This window comes from Sciurus vulgaris (genome assembly GCF_902686455.1).
Source record: "Sciurus vulgaris genome assembly, chromosome: 8".
NCBI lineage: Eukaryota > Metazoa > Chordata > Mammalia > Rodentia > Sciuridae > Sciurus > Sciurus vulgaris.
Window position 1 is genome coordinate 16,541,075 of NC_136468.1, and position 20,567 is coordinate 16,561,641.

At 42.6% G+C, this 20,567-nt stretch overlaps 1 protein-coding gene across 5 annotated transcripts in view; it reads left to right on the forward strand.

Moving 5' to 3' along the window:
• The window catches only part of KIAA1549, a 143,280-nt gene that overhangs the window by 56,409 nt on the left and 66,304 nt on the right, over window positions 1–20,567 (forward strand). For all 5 annotated transcript variants that reach the window (XM_079150075.1, XM_079150073.1, XM_079150074.1 and 2 more), the window contains exons 3-8: window positions 2,688–2,776; window positions 3,756–3,933; window positions 12,607–12,737; window positions 15,305–15,488; window positions 17,637–17,696; window positions 18,838–18,986. In XM_079150075.1, coding sequence (XP_079006201.1) covers window positions 2,688–2,776; window positions 3,756–3,933; window positions 12,607–12,737; window positions 15,305–15,488; window positions 17,637–17,696; window positions 18,838–18,986 — 791 coding nt within the window. The remainder of the gene's footprint in view (window positions 1–2,687; window positions 2,777–3,755; window positions 3,934–12,606; window positions 12,738–15,304; window positions 15,489–17,636; window positions 17,697–18,837; window positions 18,987–20,567) is intronic.

Genomic DNA, 20,567 nt, shown 5'->3' on the forward strand with positions numbered 1-20,567 from the left:
GATAAAATTTAACTTTCATATATGATATGCATTTAATGGTGTTTGATGCCCTTTATTGGTATCTATGTTTTCAAACTGCTTTTTGGAAAAAAATTCACCCGTTGTGAGTGTACGCTTCAATAGCATTGGCAGCTGCGCAGAGCACCACACTGTCACTTTGCATTTGAAGAGAAAGTAGATGCCATCTTTCACTTTTGTAAGGCCTTTGACAAGAGGACAGATCAGCTCCTCTCCAATTCTTGTTTAGATTTGACCTTGGTGCTGTTTTTTTTAGTAGTTATCTATCCATGAGAGAATCTGGAGGGGGGTTTGAGGTGGTTCTTTGTAGTAGAGTTCTGTAATAAAGTAGAACCACTGTAGGTGCTGTTAATCCTGATGGACTGGCAGGGAGACCCTTGACTGTGGGTGTCCAGGGAGGGTTCCCACCTGGAACCTTCCTGACCCATGTCCTCTTCTAGAGGGCTCCTCACCTCTCTTCTGCTAGCTCTGGGGAAACTAGATAGTTGGCAAAAGAACTGTAAGATGTGTTTCTGTTTTCCCCAAAGACTGTAGTTCTCGCATCTCAGTGTGAGTTTTATAATGTCTTCCTGAGATTGCTCAGAGCAGGTGGCAGTTATGGTGGCTGTGGGACCACATACAGCAGCACCTGGCTGTACTGAGAACTGCCTTCAGCCATGTGAAGTCACTTACAGTCCATGCTTCCTGCTTCCTCTGTCGGTTCTTGTTTCTGACTTTCTGCCTCCATCCTTACCCAAACCACGCTCTTGAGACTCTTGCTTTCCTCCTCCCTACTTCCTGGTCTGTTCTAGCCCTCCCTCCTTCTTTCCACTTCCCCTCCCTTTCCTATTCACTTTGTCTTTCCCTAAGATCCATGGCATACTCTGATCCACTTGGAGCCTGTGCAGACCATGTTGCATTGGCATGACCCAGCAACGCGGGCAGGAGCAGTGGATTTGTTCTGATGGTCTCATGAACTAAAGGACTGATCCCCCTTATCTTTTTAATATCTGGGTCACTGAGTTGTTGGAAAGACAATCAAATGTAACTTACATTTTTTTATTATTATTAGAACTTCATAGTTATACATAGTAGTTGGGTTCATTCTGACAAACTTACACATGCATGGAAATCAATTTCAGTTCACAACCCCCTTTTCCCTCTTATCCTCCCTCCCCTGTCCCATCCTTCTATCTCCGTTCTACTAGATTTCCTTTCACTATTAATTTGTATTTATTCTTTGTGTAATCTCATCCTTCCCTCCGTTTTCCTTTATTTTATTCTAATTTCTGGGTATGAGAGAAAACATTTGACCTTTAAGTTTGGTTAATTTCACTTAGCATGATATTCTCCATCTCTATCCATTTACTGGCAAATGCCATAATTTCATTCTTTCTTTCTTAATTTTTTTTTCTTTTTGGTACTGGGGATTGAATTCACTTGACCACTGAGCCACATCCCAGCCCTATTTTGCATTTTGTTTACAGACAGGGTCTCACTGAGTTGCTTTGTGCTCCACTTTTGCTGAGGCTGGCTTTGAACTCTCAATCCTTCTGCCTAAGTCTCCCAAGCTGCTGGGATTATTGGTGTGTACCACTGTGCCAGTCTTCTTTTTTTAATTTTTAAAGATTTTTTTCACAATAACTTTTCTTTATTTATTTCTTGTTATGTGATGCTGAGGCTCGAACCCAGCGCCTCACAAGTGCTATGCAAGCGTCTACCACTGACAGTCCTTCATTCTTTTTTAATGGCTGAGTGGAACTCCATTGTGTGTGTGTGTGTGTGTGTACATCATAATTTCTTAATCTATTCACCTATTGATGGGGCACACTTTTTTTTTTTTTTAAGAATCAAGAATGTGATGTGGACTGATCCTGTCTCCATTTCTCAAAATTAAGAACAGGGAAATTAAAAGTGGAATATTAATATCAACTGTATCTTAATTCTGCACTATGGGAAGTTGATGGAAGAGGAAGGAAAAAATCGTAGGGGAAATACGGACAAGCTTAGCATACCTAAAATCCCAGCGACTCAGGAACTGAGGCAGGAGGATCACGAGTTCAAAGCCAACCTCAGCAAAAGTGAGGCGCTAAGCAACTCAGTGAGACCCTGTCTCTAAATACAATACAAAATAGGGCTGGGGATGTGGCTCAGTGGTTGAGTACCCCTGAGTTCAATCCTAGGTACAAAAAAAGAGAAGGACCAGCTTACTAAATGCTCACTAGACCTGGGGCAGTGGGCATACACATTAGTATAGGTTTTAAAATGGAACTTTTTATATGTGAAAAAAAATTCAACCGAACTATGCTTTTATATGAGAAATATTTCCTGCACAAAAATTTAAAATATAGGATTGGGATAATGATTTTTCCCCACCCTTAGTGAGCAGCATTCTTCATCAACTGCTTTGGAAAGGGAGGGGAGGAGTCTTCTTATGAAGATATCTCTAGTTCTGTTGAGCAGCATCTAAAGCCTTTAAAAATGTTGCTTCTAAGAGCTTCTAAAGTCTGGTGTTTCGCTATTAGGGACATAGCCAGGGGTCAACCTGCTGTTTGTTCAGATGAAAACGGGAGCTGGAAGCTCTTTTGTCCCCTGGCTAACACAGTTTGGCCTAGCCTGGGGTCCAGAGGTGTGATTCCTTTGGTGTTCATAACGACACTCACGTGCGCGTGGTGGTTGTCTAATCGCAGTGCTGGCCAGGAGAGCTGTGCAGGAGTACATCATTACCTCCATCAAGGAAGTGCTGAGGATTCACTTCAACCGCGCGGTGGAGCTGAAGGTGAGCCCCTGCTGGACGCGTGGTTGAGTCTGGTGGCAGCTGATGACGGCCCTGGCACTGTTCCTTCCTCTGTCCCCTCTCCTGCTCCATTCCTGCTCATCCTCAGATCTCCTCTCAGTGTCATTTCTTCAGGGAAGCCTTTCCTGATGCCAGACGGGGTGAAGTTTAGTTCATTTGGGGGGATGTTTTGGCAGAGTCGGGACGGAGGGGCTCTCAGAGGTGACAGTTTGGGGTGATGACCTTAACAATTTTTGCTTCCCTTGGTTTACCTTGAAGGATTTGGATTGAGTTTGAATTAAATCTTGGAGTGAGTACATATGCCTCTTTCAGTCCACTTAGTGAGATGAGATGGATTTCTGCATCTTCCCTGTTCACCCCCCAGGTTTCCCTTTCCTAGATGGGCTGAGGCAGCCAGGCTCTCTCTAGACCTGCACCATCCACAAGCGGAGGTGACTGGGGCACAGGAAACAGGGCTCGTCTGAACTGAGTTGTGCCCTAAGTGTAAAATACACCATGTGGTGGAGCTGAAGATTTCAAGAATATAGTGAAAAAGGAACAGAAAATATCTCACTTATAATTTTTTTGTATTGACCTCATATTGAATGATGTTTCAGTTGCATTGGGTTAAATAAGGTGTATTTAAGATTAATTTCACATGTTCTTATGTTTTTTAATCTAACCTCTGGAAATCTTAAAACTGTAAAGTGGCTTCCATTGTATTTTGGACAGTGAATGCTTGATACAGAAAGTGCTCTTTCTTCTGTGTGTGGTTTAAACATGATGAACACCCTGAATTCTCTGGTAATTTTGAGCTGTTTTTGAGAAGATTGAAAGAATGCAATAACTGAAAATCTTGATTCTCTGCGAAGCACTACCCTTTCATTTAAAATACCAATATATTTTTAAGTTTAATGTATTATTTTTTTTGTCTAGTACAACTTCCTTTGAGCTTGAATTGTCTTTTTTTTTATTTCCCTAGGTTTATGAACTATTCACTGATTTCACTTTTCTGGTAACATCCGGTCCTTTTGTTTACACGGCAATATCAGTCATTAATGTACTTATTAGTAGTAAACTAGTGCGTGACCAAACTCCTTTAATCCTGTCTGTGAAACCTTCTTTCTTCGTGCCAGAGTCCAGGTTCCAAGTCCAAACAGGTGAGACAACTGAGCCTAGTGTTTTGATTTATAAGTAGAATTTCATTTTTTTTTATTTTTATTTTTTAATTTTTTTAATTTTTTTATTTTTTTTAGAATTTCATTTTATTTTTAAAAAATTGGAGACTATTTTAGAAACTATTCATCCAAATGTTTATTTTTTGAGGTAGGATCTTGCTGTGTGCTCAGGCTAGCCTCTGACTTCCAGTCAGGCCATCCTCCTGTCACAGCCCTTTGGGAGGCTGAGGCTACAGGTGTGTTCCATTGCACCTGGCTCTGTTATTTAATTTAGAAAACCTTTATAATTATGGAAAAATTCCAGCATATATAAAATACACAGAATAGTTTGATAATCCCCCATGTACCTACCATGTGGGTTTCAGCAGTTTTCAGCCTCTAGCCAGACTTATTATGACATCTGTACCCCCATTCACCTGTCACATTATTTTGCGGTGAATCTCAGGCATGGTATCATCTCACTTATAAATATTTTACCTTATGCCTCTGAAAGGTAAGGCCTGTTAAACACACAAACTCACCCCTACATACTCACACTCACATAATCTGTCCACAAAATCATCACACTCCCTAAATTTAACAGTAGTTCCTTTTTAAAAATTTTATTTATTTTCTATGTACTTTCTTTTTAAATTTTCTATTTTTTTTTTACAGACAGCATTTTGATTCACTGTACACAAATGGGGTACATCATTTCATTTTTATGGTTGTACATGATGTAGATTCATTAAAGTATAGAGAATTACATATGCTTATCCTGAGCTTAAAAAATAATAAATGTTTTACCAGTTTTGTTTTATCTTTCCTCCACAAGCTTTTTTGAGGACCCAAGAGTGTTTTAAGACACTGCCAGATATTATGTCATTTTGCCCATAAATACTTAAGAATTCATCTCAAATGAATTTATATACCTTTGAAGTATTTTGTCAGTTGTACCTTGTGATACTCAAATTGTTATCTTAGGTATTTTTCCACTTTAAAACAATACCAGTCACCTTCACATTGCATATATTTATTTAGTACGAGGTTGGCCTCTGCATTTCCATGACATGATCAGTAGAAATACCACTACTTGCCCTTGGGCCTGGGAAGCAGCTTGACGCTCTGCCCATCCTTCTGCAGCCCCCAAAAGCAGTTGAACTTCTAGTCCTCAGAAGTGTGGCCCCTGAGGCCCTGAGAAGCAAACAGGCAGACATGCTGACCACCCCCCACAACCCTGAAAAGCAGCTGATCAACCTGTCCTGAGCACATGTTCCCTGGAGGCCCTGCAGATCTCTTGGGCAACGATGGGTGCCCTGTGTAGTCCCATCGGTACATTCTGACTCCCATGCATAGCTCAGACACTGACAGGTACCCAGCCCCATTACCAAGCACTGCAGTGCATCCACCTGGGCCCACCAGGGTGGTCTTGCCCCAACACAACCTGCAGAGAAACTGGTATGTGCCTCATATCTGGTGGTGCAAACCTATAATCTCTGCAGCCTAGGCCACTGAGACACATGTAGGTATTGTTGATGTTGAGTACGCCTGAAGAAGCAAAGCCACCTAGAACCAAAGCCAGTGCAGCCTTTCTGACCACCATCTTAGGACACATTGCCAGGAGAAAGTCTTTTATTATGAAAGCCATACTGTAAAATTGGTAGAGGCAGTAGGTCCTCCAGATACACCAGTGTCTATGTATGGACACAAGAAACATGAGAAAACACGACATCCACAAAGGAGCATGAATCTCTAACAATAGACCCCAAATAAAAGGAAATCAGTGAATTGCCTGAAAAAGATCCAAAATAATGACTTTAAAAATTTTTTTAGTTGTAGATGGACACAGTGCCTTTATTTCGTTTATTTATTTTTATGTGGTGCTGAGAATCAAACCCAGTTCCTCACACATGGGAGGCAAGTGCTCTACCACTGAACTGAAACCCCAGCCCCACAAATAATGACTTTTTAAGGACTTAATAAGATAACAGGGGAATTCAGAATTAGGAAGGTAGTTTAGTGAAATTAGGAAGATAATTCATGATATGAATGAGAAACTCAGCAAAAAGTTAGCACATCATAAAAAAGAATCCATCACAAATCATGGAGCTAAAGGACTCAATCAATAGAAATAAAAAATATAGTAGAGAACCTCAACAGAAGAATAGATCAAGCAGAAGAAAGAATTTCTGAGCTTGAAGACAGGTCTTTAAAAATAATTTAGTGAGACAAAAAAAGAAAAAGGATGAAGAAAACCTTTGAGACTTTCGAGACATCATTGCATGAGCAAACATTTGCAGTGTGGGTATTCCAAAGGAGAAGAGAAGAGAAAAGGCATGGAAAAATCTATTCAATGAAATAATTACTAAAATTTTCTAAATCTTAAGAAAGATATGGATATTCAGGATCAAGAAGCTCAAAGAACCCCTGCAGATTCAATCAAAAAAGATCCTCTCTGAGGCATATTATAGTCAAATCATCAAAAGTACAAGGTAGAATTCTAAAAATAGCAATAGAAAAGTGTTAGGTCACATATAAAGAAATCTCCATTACACTAATAATAGACTTTGTAGCAGAAACTTTATAGTCCAGGAAAGAATGGGATGGCATAGTCAAGAGTGCTGAAGAACAAAACAAACCCCTGCCAATCAAGAATACTAAGCAAAGCTGTCTTTCAGAAACAAAAGAGAAATCAAATCTTTTAAAGGCAAATGAAAACCGAGGGATTTTATAATCACCATACTGGTCCTATAATAAATGCTTAAGAGAGCCCCACATTAGAAATATAGGGATAATAACTACCATGAAACTTGTGACCATCCAAAACTCACTAGTAGAGCAGATATACAGAAGGAGTCAAACTGTATCAATACAGAAAATCACCAAACCACCAGAACCCCCAAACAAACAGGGAGGAAGATCTATAAAACAGCTGGGCGAGCTGGCACACACCTGTAATCCCAGCAGCTCAGGAGGCTGAGGCAGGAGGATTGCGAGTTCAAAGTCAGCCTCAGCAATAGGAGGTGCTAAGCAACTCAGTGAGACCCTGTCTGTAAATAAAATACAAAATAGGGCTGGGAATGTGGCTAGTGGTTGAGTCCCCCTGAATTCAACCTGGTACACAAAAAAACCAACAAACAAACAAGAAGAGGATATGCAAATCATCCAGAAAAAAATTAAGAAAATGACAGTAATATTTCTTTACTTATGAATAATAACTTTGAATGTAACTAAATATGCCAATCAAAAAGTATAGACTGACTGAATGGATTAAAAAGTCAAACCAAAACAACAAAAAAATAAGACTTAGTGATGTGCTGCCTAGAAGAAACTCACTTCACCAAGAAAGACACACATAGACTGATAGAAAAGGGATGAAAAAAGATATGATATACCATGTAAATGGATACCAAAAGTGAGCTGAGGTAGCTATATCAGATAAATAGACTTTAAGTCAAAAACTGTAACAAGAGACAAAGAAGGCCACTCTATAATGATAAAGGGATAAATTTAACAAGAAGAGACAAACAACAATTATTGCACACACAATGCCGGAGCACCCAATTATGTAAAGCGGACATTATTAGATTTCAAAGGAGAGATAGACTCTATTACAATAACAGTTGGGACTTTAGTACCCCATTTCCATCAATGGATAGGTTGTTTAGACAAGAGAATCAACAAAGAAACTTTGAAATTACATCATGCTGTAGAACAAATGGACTTGATAGACGTTTACAGAACATTTTACCCAACAGTTGCAGAATACACATTCTCATCAACACACAGAATGTTCTCCATTATAGACCATACGTTAAACCACAAAACAAGTCTCAACAAATTAAAAAAAAAGTGAAATTATAGCTTATAACTTCTCTGATTACCACGGAATGAAACTGGAAATCAACAAAAGCAACTTTAGACATGGTACAAATACAAGGAAATTAAGCAACCATCTCTTGAATGACCAGTGAATTGATGTAGAAATCAAAAGGAAATTTAAAATTTTCTTGAAACAAATGAAAATGAAAACAATATACCAAAACCTGTGGGATATAGCAAAAGCAGAACCAAGAGGGAATTTCATAGTAAATGCCTGTATATTAAAAAAAAAAAAAAAAAAGATAAAGGAAAAATTCTAACTAACTTAATGACACAACTAAAGGAACTAGCTAGTAAAGCAAGAACAAACCAAACTCAAAATTAGTAGAAATAACAAGGATCAGAGAAGAAATAAATACAGATGAAAGAAACAGTAAAAAAAGATCAATGAAATGATGAGTTGGTTTTTTTAAAAGATAGATAATATTGACAAATGTTTAACTAGAGTATCAGAAAGGTGGGGGGGAGGGAGGGAGGGGAAAAGAGAGAGGGTGAGGGGGAAGGTGGGGGGGAGACAGAGAGAGAGAGAGAGAGAGAGAGAGAAAGGGAGAGAAGGAAGAAGGCCCAGCCCAAATAAATAAAATCAGGGATGAAAAAGAAGACATTTCAGCTGATATGATACCACAGCAATACAAAAGCTCATCATTAGGGACTATTATGAGCAACTATATACTCACACATTTGCGAACTTACAAGAAATGGATAAATTTCTGTACATGTTACTTATCAAAATTGAACCACGAGTATGTAGAAAACCCAAACAGACCAATAACAAGTAAGGAGGTTGAATTAATAATAAAAAGTCTCTCAACAAAAAAAAAAGTCCAGAATCAGATGGCTTCACTGTTGACTTTTATGAAATCTTTAAGGAAGAACTGATGCCAGTTCTTCTCAATCTATTCCAAAACATTGAAAATGAGGAAACTTCCAAATACAACCTTTGAGGCCACATTGTACGGATACTAGAACCAGACAAGGACACAACAATGACCAAAAAAGAAACTGCAGTCTTGTAGGTGGACATAGATGCCAAGATTCTCAATAAAATACTAGTGAAATGAATCGAACAAGATGTAAAAAGTATCACATACCATCATCAAGTGGAGTGTATCCCAAGGAGGAAAAGGAGGTTCTACATATGCAGATTGATAAATGTATCACAACAAAAGAATAAAGGACAAAACCCATATGATAATCTCAACAGGTGCAGAAAAAGTGTTTGATAAAATTCAACATCCCTTCATGATTAGAAACTCTCAAAAATTAAATACCTAATACTTCACACAGTAAAGGTTGCATATGAGAGGCACATAGCCAACCTCATGCTGAATGGGGAAACATTATAACTATTTTTTTCTCATATCTGGAAGGAGACAATTATGTTTATTGTCACCGCGCTTATCCAGTATAGTACTGGAAGTCTTTGGCAGAGCTGTCAGGCAAGAGAAGGAAATCAAGGCCAGCCACCTAGGAAGGAGGCAGTCGAAGGCTCCCTGTTTGTAGCTACATGATTTCATAGCTGGAAAAACCTGAAGACTGCAAAACAACCTCTTAGGACTTATGAATGAATTCAGCAAGGTTCTCGGATACAAAAATCAACAAGAAAGATTCAGTAGCATTTGAATACACCAGTAATGATATTACTGAGAAAGAAATCACAGCAGCTACCCAAATAAACAATAACAATAACAACAGCAGAGCACTCAGAACTGAGGAACTGAGTGAGTGAGTGGTCTCTGAGGTGAACTGAGGAAGTGAGTGGTCTCTCCAATATAAAGTACAAAATGCTGATGAAAGAAATTAAACAGGACATACATGATAAAAAAATGGGAACATATTCTCTGTCCAAGATTTAGAAGAATTAATATTGTTAAAATGTCCATAGTATCCAAAGCAGTCTATAGATCCAGTGCAATTCCTATCAAAATAACAATGATGTTCTTAACAGAAGTAGGGGAAAAAAAAAAAAAAAAAGATTTGTGTGAGCCATGAAAGATCTAGAACATTCAAAGCAATCCTGATCAAAAAGAGCAAAACTGGCTGGGTGCTGTGGTGTACACCTATAATCCTGGCTACTTGGGAGGCTGAGTCAAGAGGATTGCAAGTTTGAGGCCATCCTCAACAACTTAGTGAGACCCTATTTGAAAATAAGGAATAAAAAGTTTAAAAAGAATTGGGGGTGTAGTCAGTGGTAGAGGGACCCATGTTTGAGGGTTCAATCTTCAGTACCAAAACAGACAGACGAACAAAAACCCCCAAAGCTGGAGGAATTACAGTACCTGACCTCACAGGGATCATAACCAAAGCCGCTAGTAATGCATGAAACAGACACGTACGTGGGTAGAACAAGATAGAGAACCGGTGTAGACTCATATGTTCACAGCTCACTGACTTCTCACAATAGCAGCAAGAACACACATTGGTGAAAAGGACAGTCTCTTCAATAAGTGGTGCTGGGAAAACTGGATATTCACTCAGAAGAGAGAAACTAGATCCCTGTCGACTCAAGGGGCTGGGAGTGTAGCTCAATGTAAAGCGCTTGCCTAGCATGTGTGAGGCCTGAGCTTCAGTCAATAGCCAGTAACACACTCACTCACACACACACACACACACACACACACACACACACACACGTGCAATAGGAAAAAAAATCCACTCAAAGTGGACCAAAGATTAAATTGTAAGACCCCAGAGTATGAAACTATTAGAAGAAAATAGGGGAGATGCTTCAGGACATTCGTCTGGGCAAGAGTTTCTTAGATATGACCCCAAAAGTACAGGCACAAAAGCAGAATTGACACATGGGGTTGCATCAAATTAAAAAGGTCTCTGAATGGCAAAGCAGCCCACCAGCGAGGAGACGGCCAACGGGGGGCAGAAGACCCTCGCACACTGTGTGTCTCTGCACGGGTTCACTTCCAAAGTGTAAGGAACTCAACAGCAAGACCTGCAGCAGTCCGAAGGAGAAAGGGACAGACAGGGCTGGCCCCGGTGAGGCACTGGGTCCATCCTCAGCACTGCATACAAATGTACTGTGTCCATCTACAACTAAAAAAATTTGAAAAAGAGAAATGGACAGTGACCTTAGGAGACAGTTCTTGAAAGAAAATATACACATGGCCAGTGGGGTTATGCTAAAGGCCAACAAATGCTGAGCATCAGTAATCATCAGGGAACTGCAAATCAGAACCACAGTGAGAGTTCTCACCCCAGAATGACTGTGGGACAAAGACGGAAAAAAAAAAAAAAATCACTGTGGCAGGGAGGAGGAGAAGACAGAACTCCATACACTGTTGGTGGGGATGTAAATTAGTGTTCTTTTCCTTATGGAAAAGAACATTAGCGTATTCATTGAGGAAACGGGGATTTCTCAGAAACTAGGTCTAGCTACCACATGGCTCCACAATTACATTGTTGGGTGTATGTCCAAAGGAACTGCCATCAGTATGTTGGGGAGACACCGCACTTGCATATTCAGTTTCTACTCTATTCACAAAAGCCAAGACAGGGACCCATCCTAGACATACGTAGCAGCTGAATGGATAAAGAAAATGTGATGTGTGTACACAATGGAATATTATTCAGGCAGAAAGAAGAATGAAATTTGTCATTTGTAGCATCACGCATGGAATTAGAGGACATTAAGTGAAATAAGTTAGGGATAGAAAGCCAGATATCACATGTCCTCCTTCACATGTGAAAATTGAAAAGCTGATCTCAGAGAAGTGGAGAGTGGAGAGTGGTTGGTTACCAGAGCCTAGAAAGGCTGTGGGGTGGGGGAGGAGGACTTCTGATGGGACAGTGGAATAACTATGGTGGAAACAACTCCTTGTGTATTTCAAAATAACTGGTAGAGAGGATTTCAAACATTCCCAGCACAAAGAAATGATAAATGCTTGAGGGGACAGATGTGCCAGTTTCCTTGATCTGATAGTTATATGCTGTACACATCCATTGAAATGTTATGTCCTACCCCACGTCCTCATGTGTTAATTAAAAATAAAAATCCCTTTTAAAAGTGCATATTAAAAAAAAAGAGAAACAGTTGGGCGGGTGTTGCACGCCGGTAATCCCAGCAATTCGGGAGGCTAAGGTAGGAGGATCGAGAGTTCAAAGCCAGCCTCAGTAACTTATTTAGCAAGGCACTTAGCAGGTCAGTGAGACCCTGTCTCTAATACAGTATAAAAAAAAGGAATGAGGATGTGGCTCAGTGTTTAAGCACCCCTGGGTTTATTCCCTCGTACCACAAAAAAAAAAAAAAAAAAAAAAAAAGAAATAAACTGGGCGTGGTGGCACACTCAGGTAATCCCAGTGACTTGGGGCTGAGACAGGAGGATCACAAGTTTATAATCAGCCTCAGCAATTTAGTGAGGCCCTCAGCAACTTATTGAGACTCTGTATCAAAATAAAAAATAAAAAGGGGGCTGGGGATATAGCTCAGTTGGTAGAGTGTTTGCCTTGCATGCACCAGGCCCTGGGTTCAATTCCCAGCACCGCAAAAATAAATAAAAAGAATAAAAATATAAGTAAAAAGGCTGGGAGCTGTGACTCAGTGGTTAAGCACCCCTGGGTTCAATCTCTGGTATCAAAAATAGAATTAATTAAATAAGTAAACAAATAATAAGAAATTTTATAAGAATGGTTAAAAAAAAAATAGAAAGAATGCACCATAGCACTTAATCCTGTGCTATGGATGAATTTGTTGATTTAGGTGCTATTTCTTTTGCTCTCTTCACTCTGTAATCCTTAAGAAGCACCACCTGCATGGGATGTGACTGCTGTCCTTGTTTTCAGTCCTTCAGTTTGTGCCTCCCAGCGTGGATACTGGCTTCTGCAACTTCACCCAGCGCATTGAGAAAGGCCTGATGACCGCTCTCTTTGAAGTGAGAAAGCACCACCAGGGGACCTATAACCTCACGGTGCAGGTGAGAATGTCACCAAATGCAGAGTTGAACGTAGCCTGCAGAGGAGAAACTGTCCTGCGGTGTTTGGTGGGCTCACCCTCATTCCCTGCAGTGGAGGAAATCCGGATGACGTGGGCCAGTGCCCATCTCCCTACAGCGTGGAGTCTGAACAGTGGGCACGGCCCGAGCATCCTAGAGATCACAGAGTAGCTGATGACCAGGGAGATGGATGTGCTGAGCTGAGGAGAGGACCACAGGCAGGAAACTCAAGAATGTTCTGAAAAGAAATGGAATCAGGCTAAACAGCCAGGGGGTGCCTCCCGTGCTGGTGTTTTCATAAATGTCACATGTCTGTTGTAGTCAGCTTTTTGGTTGCTGGGACTAAAGGACCCGACCAGAACAATTTTGAAGGAGGAAGAGTCTATGTGAGGGCTCACAGTTTCAGAGGTCTCAGTCCTTACAAGTCCAGCTGCATTCCTCAGGGCTCCAGGTGAGGCTGAACATCATGGCAGAAGCATGAGGCAGAGGGAAGCAGCTCACATGGTGCCCGGAGGCAGAGAGACTCCACTGTCCAGATACAAATCTACACCCCCAAAGCCAGGCCCCAGTTCCCACCTCCTCCACCACACCTACCACTTCAATTAATCTCGCTGATTGGGTCAAGACTCTTTTTTTTTTTTTTTTTTTCCTTGCGGTGCTGGGGATTGAACCCAGGGACTTGTGCTTGCAAGGCAAACACTCTACCCACTGAGCTCTCTCCCCAGCCCCTGGGTCAAGACTCTTACCACCCAATCATTTCTCCTCTGAACCTTCCTGCATTGTCTCACATGAGCTTTTGGGGGACACCTCACATCCAAACCATAATAGTATGTCTCATCCAAAATGCTTGGGACCAGAAGTGTTCAGATTTCAATTTTTCAGATTTTGGAATATCTGCATAGACTTTATCAGCTGAGCTTCCTGATTTTGAAAATCTGAAAAGTCTCTAAATCCAAGACTTTTTGAGCACTGACATGGCAGATGGCTTTTGAGAATGTCAGGCTTTCAGGTTGGGGTGCTCCCCCTGTGTCATGGAGTACCCTGCGTGCAGCACTTCCGTCTCAGCAGAGGAGGTGGCTTCCAGTCCCAGGACTGGCCTCGGGCGGTTCACATGGAAGCTGCTGATGTTTTTGCATTTCTTTGATTTTTTCCCCCTCCTTTATGTTCTTTGTTCTAACATGCCTGTGAACTAGATTTTGGTGGCTGGATTCACCTTCCCTATTTTGTATTTTTCCCTCTCATTTTCCATATCTTTCTATTCTCTATTTATTTTTAAACAGATTTTCTAAACTGTCCTCCGGTCACCAATGTGATCATCAGCTGCGCCCATTACGTTATCCAATCCTGTAGAATTTTTCTTTAGCAAACTCCCTTCCCCCCAAATTTTTCTTTGCTCCTTTTTCACAGTAGCCTGTCCTGCCATGAGGCAGATGGTCTTGAATGACAGTGCAGGTCACCATGAGAGTCTCCGAGGACGTTAATTTGAATTGTGAAACTTGGCCCTCCCTCTCCTCCGTTGGGTCTGCTTTCTCTACAGTCATTGCTGGCATGTTGGTCTCCATCCCTTGCCTCTGCACTGTGTCTGGAGGTGTTTGGGTTGTTAGCATGGGTGGCTGTTCCTGTGCCCACCCTGTCTCCTAAGGGAACTGGGCAGAATGTACTGGAACACACTCGGTGGGCTTGCGTGGCCAGAGGCAGGCAGAAGGGGCCGCTCCCGCTGCTGGGAGGAGGCGGGTCTTCTCCAGAGGATGCGCTTTCCTGGTCCTCACGGCCCGGCTGAGCACTCTTCCCTTTTTCTCTTGCACGCCCTGGACTTACCTCTCTGCCCTCCTTCTTACTTTGGGTTCAAACCCTCAAGAGGCCTTTTGCTGCCCCAGGGTCTCATTTTTCCTCCGGGAGCAGATCTGTGGCGTTCTGGGTGAGCTTGGAGGCTGCCTGCCCGGGGCCTGTGCTGGCCTGGGTGTGGCGTTGGGCAGGGCAGGAGCGGGAAGGTCATCCCCGCGGCTCGTGGGCATGATTCTTTTAATAGATCATACTGATCACCTCTGCCAGCCTGCATTGTCCTCTGCTCCTTCGCTCTCTCCCGGCGGCCTCTCTGGACCCTCCTCGGGGACTGGCTCCCCGCTTTGCTGTGGCCTGTCCTGTGTAGGTTTCGGGTCTGGGTTCCCTCGGTTCTGGCTTATTTCAACATGATCCGATCCTTTCTCCATCCTCCAGAAATGGAACAGGCTCCGGGTTGCCTCTGTTCCCAGTGCTGTTGTGGATTCGCTCTCCTTGGTTCAGCTCCTTGTGGTTTCAGTGGGACTTGGTGAGAGGCAGAGGGGAAGGATTATGGATAATGTGCTCAGTGTGTCATTTATGTCAAAGGCATTTTCAATAAACGGGGTGTTTTAAAGTCTCGCAAAAGGTTAGCAAGCTGGATAATCTTTTGAGAACTCACCTCTTTTTAAAAAACGGGTGTCAGAGCTTGTGAGAGAGAATCCGCCATCCAGCTTGAAGCTGAATGATTCAGTGTACTTTAGAAGCTTCTTCTGACTTCCTTCTTTCAGATCTTGAACGTCACTGTCGGCTCCTCCAGGATGACGCCTCGGCGGGGCCCGGTGAATATTATCTTTGCTGTTAAAAACACACAAGGATTTTTGAACGGCTCAGAGGTGAGCGAGCTGCTCAGGAACCTGAGTCTGGTGGAGTTCAGCTTCTACCTGGGGTACCCGGTGCTGCAGATTGCAGAGCGTGAGTACTGCACGCCTTTGAAGCTCTGGGGAAGAGGCTGCTGGCGTTTTTGTTGGTGGACCAGTTTTAAAAATACTTTGAATTTTAAAAGGAGACTACTTTTTTAGAGCAGCTTTGGGTTCACAGCAAATATGACCTGAAGATGTAGAGATTTCCATCATCCCCCTTCCCTTCATGGACAGTCCCTCCCCTGGTGACACCCCATCAAAGTGGTCCATTTGGTATCGTTGACAGGCCTACATTGACTTGCCATTACCACCCAGACTCCATAATTTATGTCAGGGCTAAATAACTTTTTTTAACTAAAAAAATTTTTAATTTGTTCTTTTTAGATCTACATGACAGTAGAGTGTGTTTTGACATATCATACATACATGGAGTATAACTTCCCATTCTTGTGGTTGAACATGATGTGCAGTTACACTGGTTGTGGGTTCATATATGAACATAGGAAAGTTAGGTCGATTCATTCTACTGTCTCTCCTATTCCCCTCCCCTCTCTTCCCTTCATCCCCCTTTGTCTAATCCAGCGAACTTCTATTCTTCCCTCCATCCCCCCCTTATTATGTGTTAGCATCTGCATATTAGAGAGAATGTTCAACCTTTGGTTTTTTGGGATTGACTTATTTCACTTAGCATGATAGTCTCCAGTTCCATCCAGTTATCAACAAACACCATAATTTCATTCTTCTTTATGGCGGAATAATATTCCATTGTGTATATGTACCACATTTTCTTTATCCATTCATCTGTTGAAGGACACCAAGACTGGCTCCATAGCTTAGCTATTGTGAATTGAGCTGTATAAAATTTGATGTGGCTGTGTCACTGTAGGACGCTAATTTTAAGTCCTTTGGGTATATGCCAAGGAACAGAATATCTGAGTCAAATGGTTCTTCCATTCCAAGTTTTCTGAGCACTCTCCATACTGCTTTCCAGAGTGTTTGCACCAGTTTGCAGTCAGGGCTCACTCTTGGCGCTGTGTGTGCTCTGGACAAATGTGTGGTGACAAGTCTGTACCATCATAGTATCATACAGAGTAGTTTCACTGAGACCTTCTTTTTCAAAGGAAATATTTAACTGAATTCCAGAATATAAATCAGATAAAATCAGAACTTCTCAGAATCTAGCCAGTGGATCTCCAGAGCCCTCCTCACATGCTGAGCCTCTCTGTGACTTTGAGAGTAAAGGGGTACTATTAAAAAGTGCTCTAGCTCTAGAAAAGGGCAGTGGAATAGGGATGAAAAACGGGTCTGTGGCTGTCAGGGCTGATGTGGGAGGAGGTCTGACTATAGCAGGGTGGCAGAGGTGGTTTGGGGGTGACGGGACTCTCTGTACCCGACCCTGGTGACCACATGACTGTGCACTTAATCAAAACCTATTAACTTAGACTCTGAAAGGAGTGAATTTTACTGTGTGTTAAAGATAAAATATAATAAGTGGAAACAAAACCTTCCTTCATGGCTGAAGCAATAAGGTTCACAGTGCTGCTGGAGGCAATCGGGAGGAGGGGAGAACGTGTACCTCAAAAATGGAAAACTCTGGAGTTGAAGTTGGACAGAAAGTATCAGATTCTTTTTCAAAATGGAAGAGCCAAGTGGCCGAAGGACTTAACATTTATCAAAATATCGGTGATTAAGTTAAAAAGAATAATGTGTAAAATAAAAAGTAGTCAGGGATATCACAATTTCCAGTTACACATATTATACAACTGCTAAAATAATAAGTGTGCTGGGTGGCAGGGGCATGCTGAAGACTGTCCCAGGCAAGCCAGGACAGAAGTCACTTTGTCCCGAGTCACTGCTGGGAGAGCCCCGGGCTCCAACGAGCACAGTGCGAATGCGTTGCCTGGAACCCTGCCCCCCATGGAACTTGAGGGGGGTCTCTGGGAAGCAGTGCCCCGTGATGGGGTGAGGGGAGGCCCGCTGTTTCTTGTGTCCCCCTCTCTCCTAGAGAACACCGTGCCCAGAAACCACCTCCTGTCTGTCTCTACACTGGTCTGGCATCATGCCCTCCCTTACTCAGAGCGCGGTGGCGTAGCAGGGGTGCCCTGTGTGACTTGCCCGGTCCTCCCAGGGCGTGGGCCCTTCTGACTGTTGCAGACGTGCTTCTTATGGACTCTCCCTCCCGCCTCTGTCCTCTCCGTAGCCTTCCAGTACCCACGGCTCAACTTGTCTCAGCTCCTGAAGTCCTCCTGGGTCAGAACAGGTGAGCTGGACTTAATGACGTCGGGAGCTTTAAGAATGAGAAGGCCGTGAGGGCGTGTTGAGAGTGATACGCCTTTCCTGTTTCCTAAATTGAGGACAAAATGTACTTTAAATTCTTGGCAAAGAATGAATGAGAAAGGGATTCAAATTGGGCTATGGGAATGCGTCCCACTGAGTTGTGGCACAAAAGGATTGGCCTTCTTTAAAACTTATACATAAGTCCAGGGCAGAGTCTAAGCAGAATTCACAATCTCCTGACCCAGAACAAGAGGAGGTTCAGAATGGGGATTTTTTTCCCTAAAATTGTTTTTGTTGGTTTATAAGGACAAGTAGGATAGATTGTGAAACTGCCATGGGGCCCAGGTCAGATATTTAGAGGGAGGCATTGCATTGGAAGGCTTTCTAACCTGGTCCACAAAAGTCTAACTGATTGTTAGCTGCTCCCTTAGTGCCAGAGTACAGGCAGCACGTGATTGGCACAGGTAGGGAGCGTGTCAAGTAGCGTCGTCTGCATTTACGGGATGCCAGTTCTTACTTAACGTAGAGCATCCCGAGGAAGGTCTGCCTCTGCGTGGCACATGGGCCTCGTTTTCTAGATAACTTTCATAGCGATTAAGTGCCTTGCCTGAGGTTGTATCTCACAGAGGATGGAAACTAGTTCTGGCTGGAAAGCACATGCTGCTTGCCCCTGGACCATGCTGATAAGCTGATTGTCTGTTTAGATAATCTCGTCTAAAGCAGATAGCAGAGGGCAGCCAGACACCCTTTCTTCAAGTTAGTTTGTAAGTCCAAGTCTTAAGATGAGATAAGAATGCACAGTTCCCAGAAGTTTCCAGATAAGTGCAGACAGACAAAATGTTGGCTCTTGGGTAGATGCTCTTTGCTCCAGAGCTCCTGCTGTGCTGCGTTCCCAGGGCTTCTGGCCACCCGCCTGCAGAACACTCAGATAAGACTCGGAGCACTGCTGGGTCCACCGTCACCCTGTTTGTGTCAGTTTTCCCGCTCTTAACATCTCCTCTCCAGGGATTGGCATTTATAGTCATCTGTATTAGTTTCGACCTCACACACATGCACACCCATGCAATCCCGCCCTTGCTGCCTCTGACTTGTCTGGGGCTGTGTGTGTTTCCTGTTGCATGCAGTCCTCCTGGGCGTCGTGGAGAAGCAGCTCCAGAACGAGGTGTTTCAGGCTGAGATGGAGCGCAAACTGGCCCAGCTGCTGAGTGAGGTTCCCACCAGGAGGCGCATGTGGAGGAGGGCCACTGTGGCTGCAGGGAACAGCGTGGTGCAGGTACTCCCAGGGGGAGAGGGAGGGAGAGGGAGAGCCCATCAAAACCCACCGTGCCTCATGCACATGGGAAATGCCAGGAAACAATTCTGATCTCAGCTGATTGCTCCATTGGACACAGCTGAATGCAGCAGCAGCATTGCTGGCCAACTTGAGTCCAGAGAGTGTTGACTGAGTCCTTAGTAAGAGTGTGGTCTAGCACTGGACCTCGGGGAGCGGAGCACAAGAATTGTTACTGGATTGCCATAACAATGCAAGAGCTTATTTTTTTGAAGTTTTGTTTTTTTTTAATTACCAAAATGTAGCCTATTTTATGGAATGGAAAGTTGTTATTGATGACATTGTAGAGATGAATCATTTATCTGGAAGAGGCCTTAAGGATGGAGAGAGGGTGATTTTCTGCCTCTCACCAACATGGTTGTCTCATGTTACCCCAGATCTTCTTTGCATTGGTAAACTGGCAGCCAGGTTACACAAGACAGATTTGTTTGAACTGGAAGGTGACCCATTTTAAATGCACAAACTCACAGGATGCTGGAAGTTGGGCTGTTATTTTTCCCTTTCTGTGGGCTTTTTTTTCTTTACCAACTGCTGACTTGCCAGGCTAGGAGAATGGGACGTTTAGAACTGCTGCATTTCAGAAACAGGAAACGAGGGTAGAACTCACGGCTGCTGCTGTGGGGCTGGCAGGGGGTGGGAGGTGGGTGTGGAGGCATCAGGGACAGAGATGCGTGTGTGGCCTTGGCCAGAATGAGGACTTCCTGGTCCCCGACACTCTCACTGAGGGTTTCCCTCTTGGCATTTCTCTGTGTCCCCTCCAGGAGATGTGATTCTTAGGTTTCTAATGTGCTTCCTTTGTCAGTTGCAGTAAAGGAGAGAAATTTAAAAACTAATAAAAAATAAGCATAAAACAAAGAATAAAAATTAAAATGAGTTATAAAAGCTTTACCTTGTTCTATAGCTTTCATAGAGTTCAAGATCTGAGTGTGGGTTGATTTATGCCCATAAAGCAATTAGGAGCACCATAAAACTGTAAAAATAAGGTGCTAAATTGGATATGCAAACTCCCAAAGTAGGAATATCACATTTGTGAAAGTTAACCAATCTACCTAATGCTAATGATGCTGTCTAATACAGACTGCTTGTAAACCAAGTTCTGCTTCTTGTTCCCTTTAGAGTGACCAAACATGGAGTCAAAGATCTGTAGACAACAGTACACAATTCACCACAACAATTTGTGCTTAATTTGTAAATGTGGAAAAGTTGAATGAACCTAAATGTCCAGCAGTTGGGGATAAATAGCAAATATTTATGTGTTGGAATATTATGCAGCCATTATTTATTTATTTATTTATTTATTCATTTATTTATGTTTGATCCCAGGGATTGAACTCAGGGGCACTCAACCACTGAGCCATATCCCCAGCCCTATTTTGTATTTTATTTAGAGACAAGGTCTCACTGAGTTGCTTAGCACCTCACTTTTGCTGAGACTGACTTTGAACTTGCAATCATCCCACTGTAGTCTCCCAAGCTGCTGGGATTATTGGCGTGTGCCACAGCACCCGGCTGCAGCTACTAGTT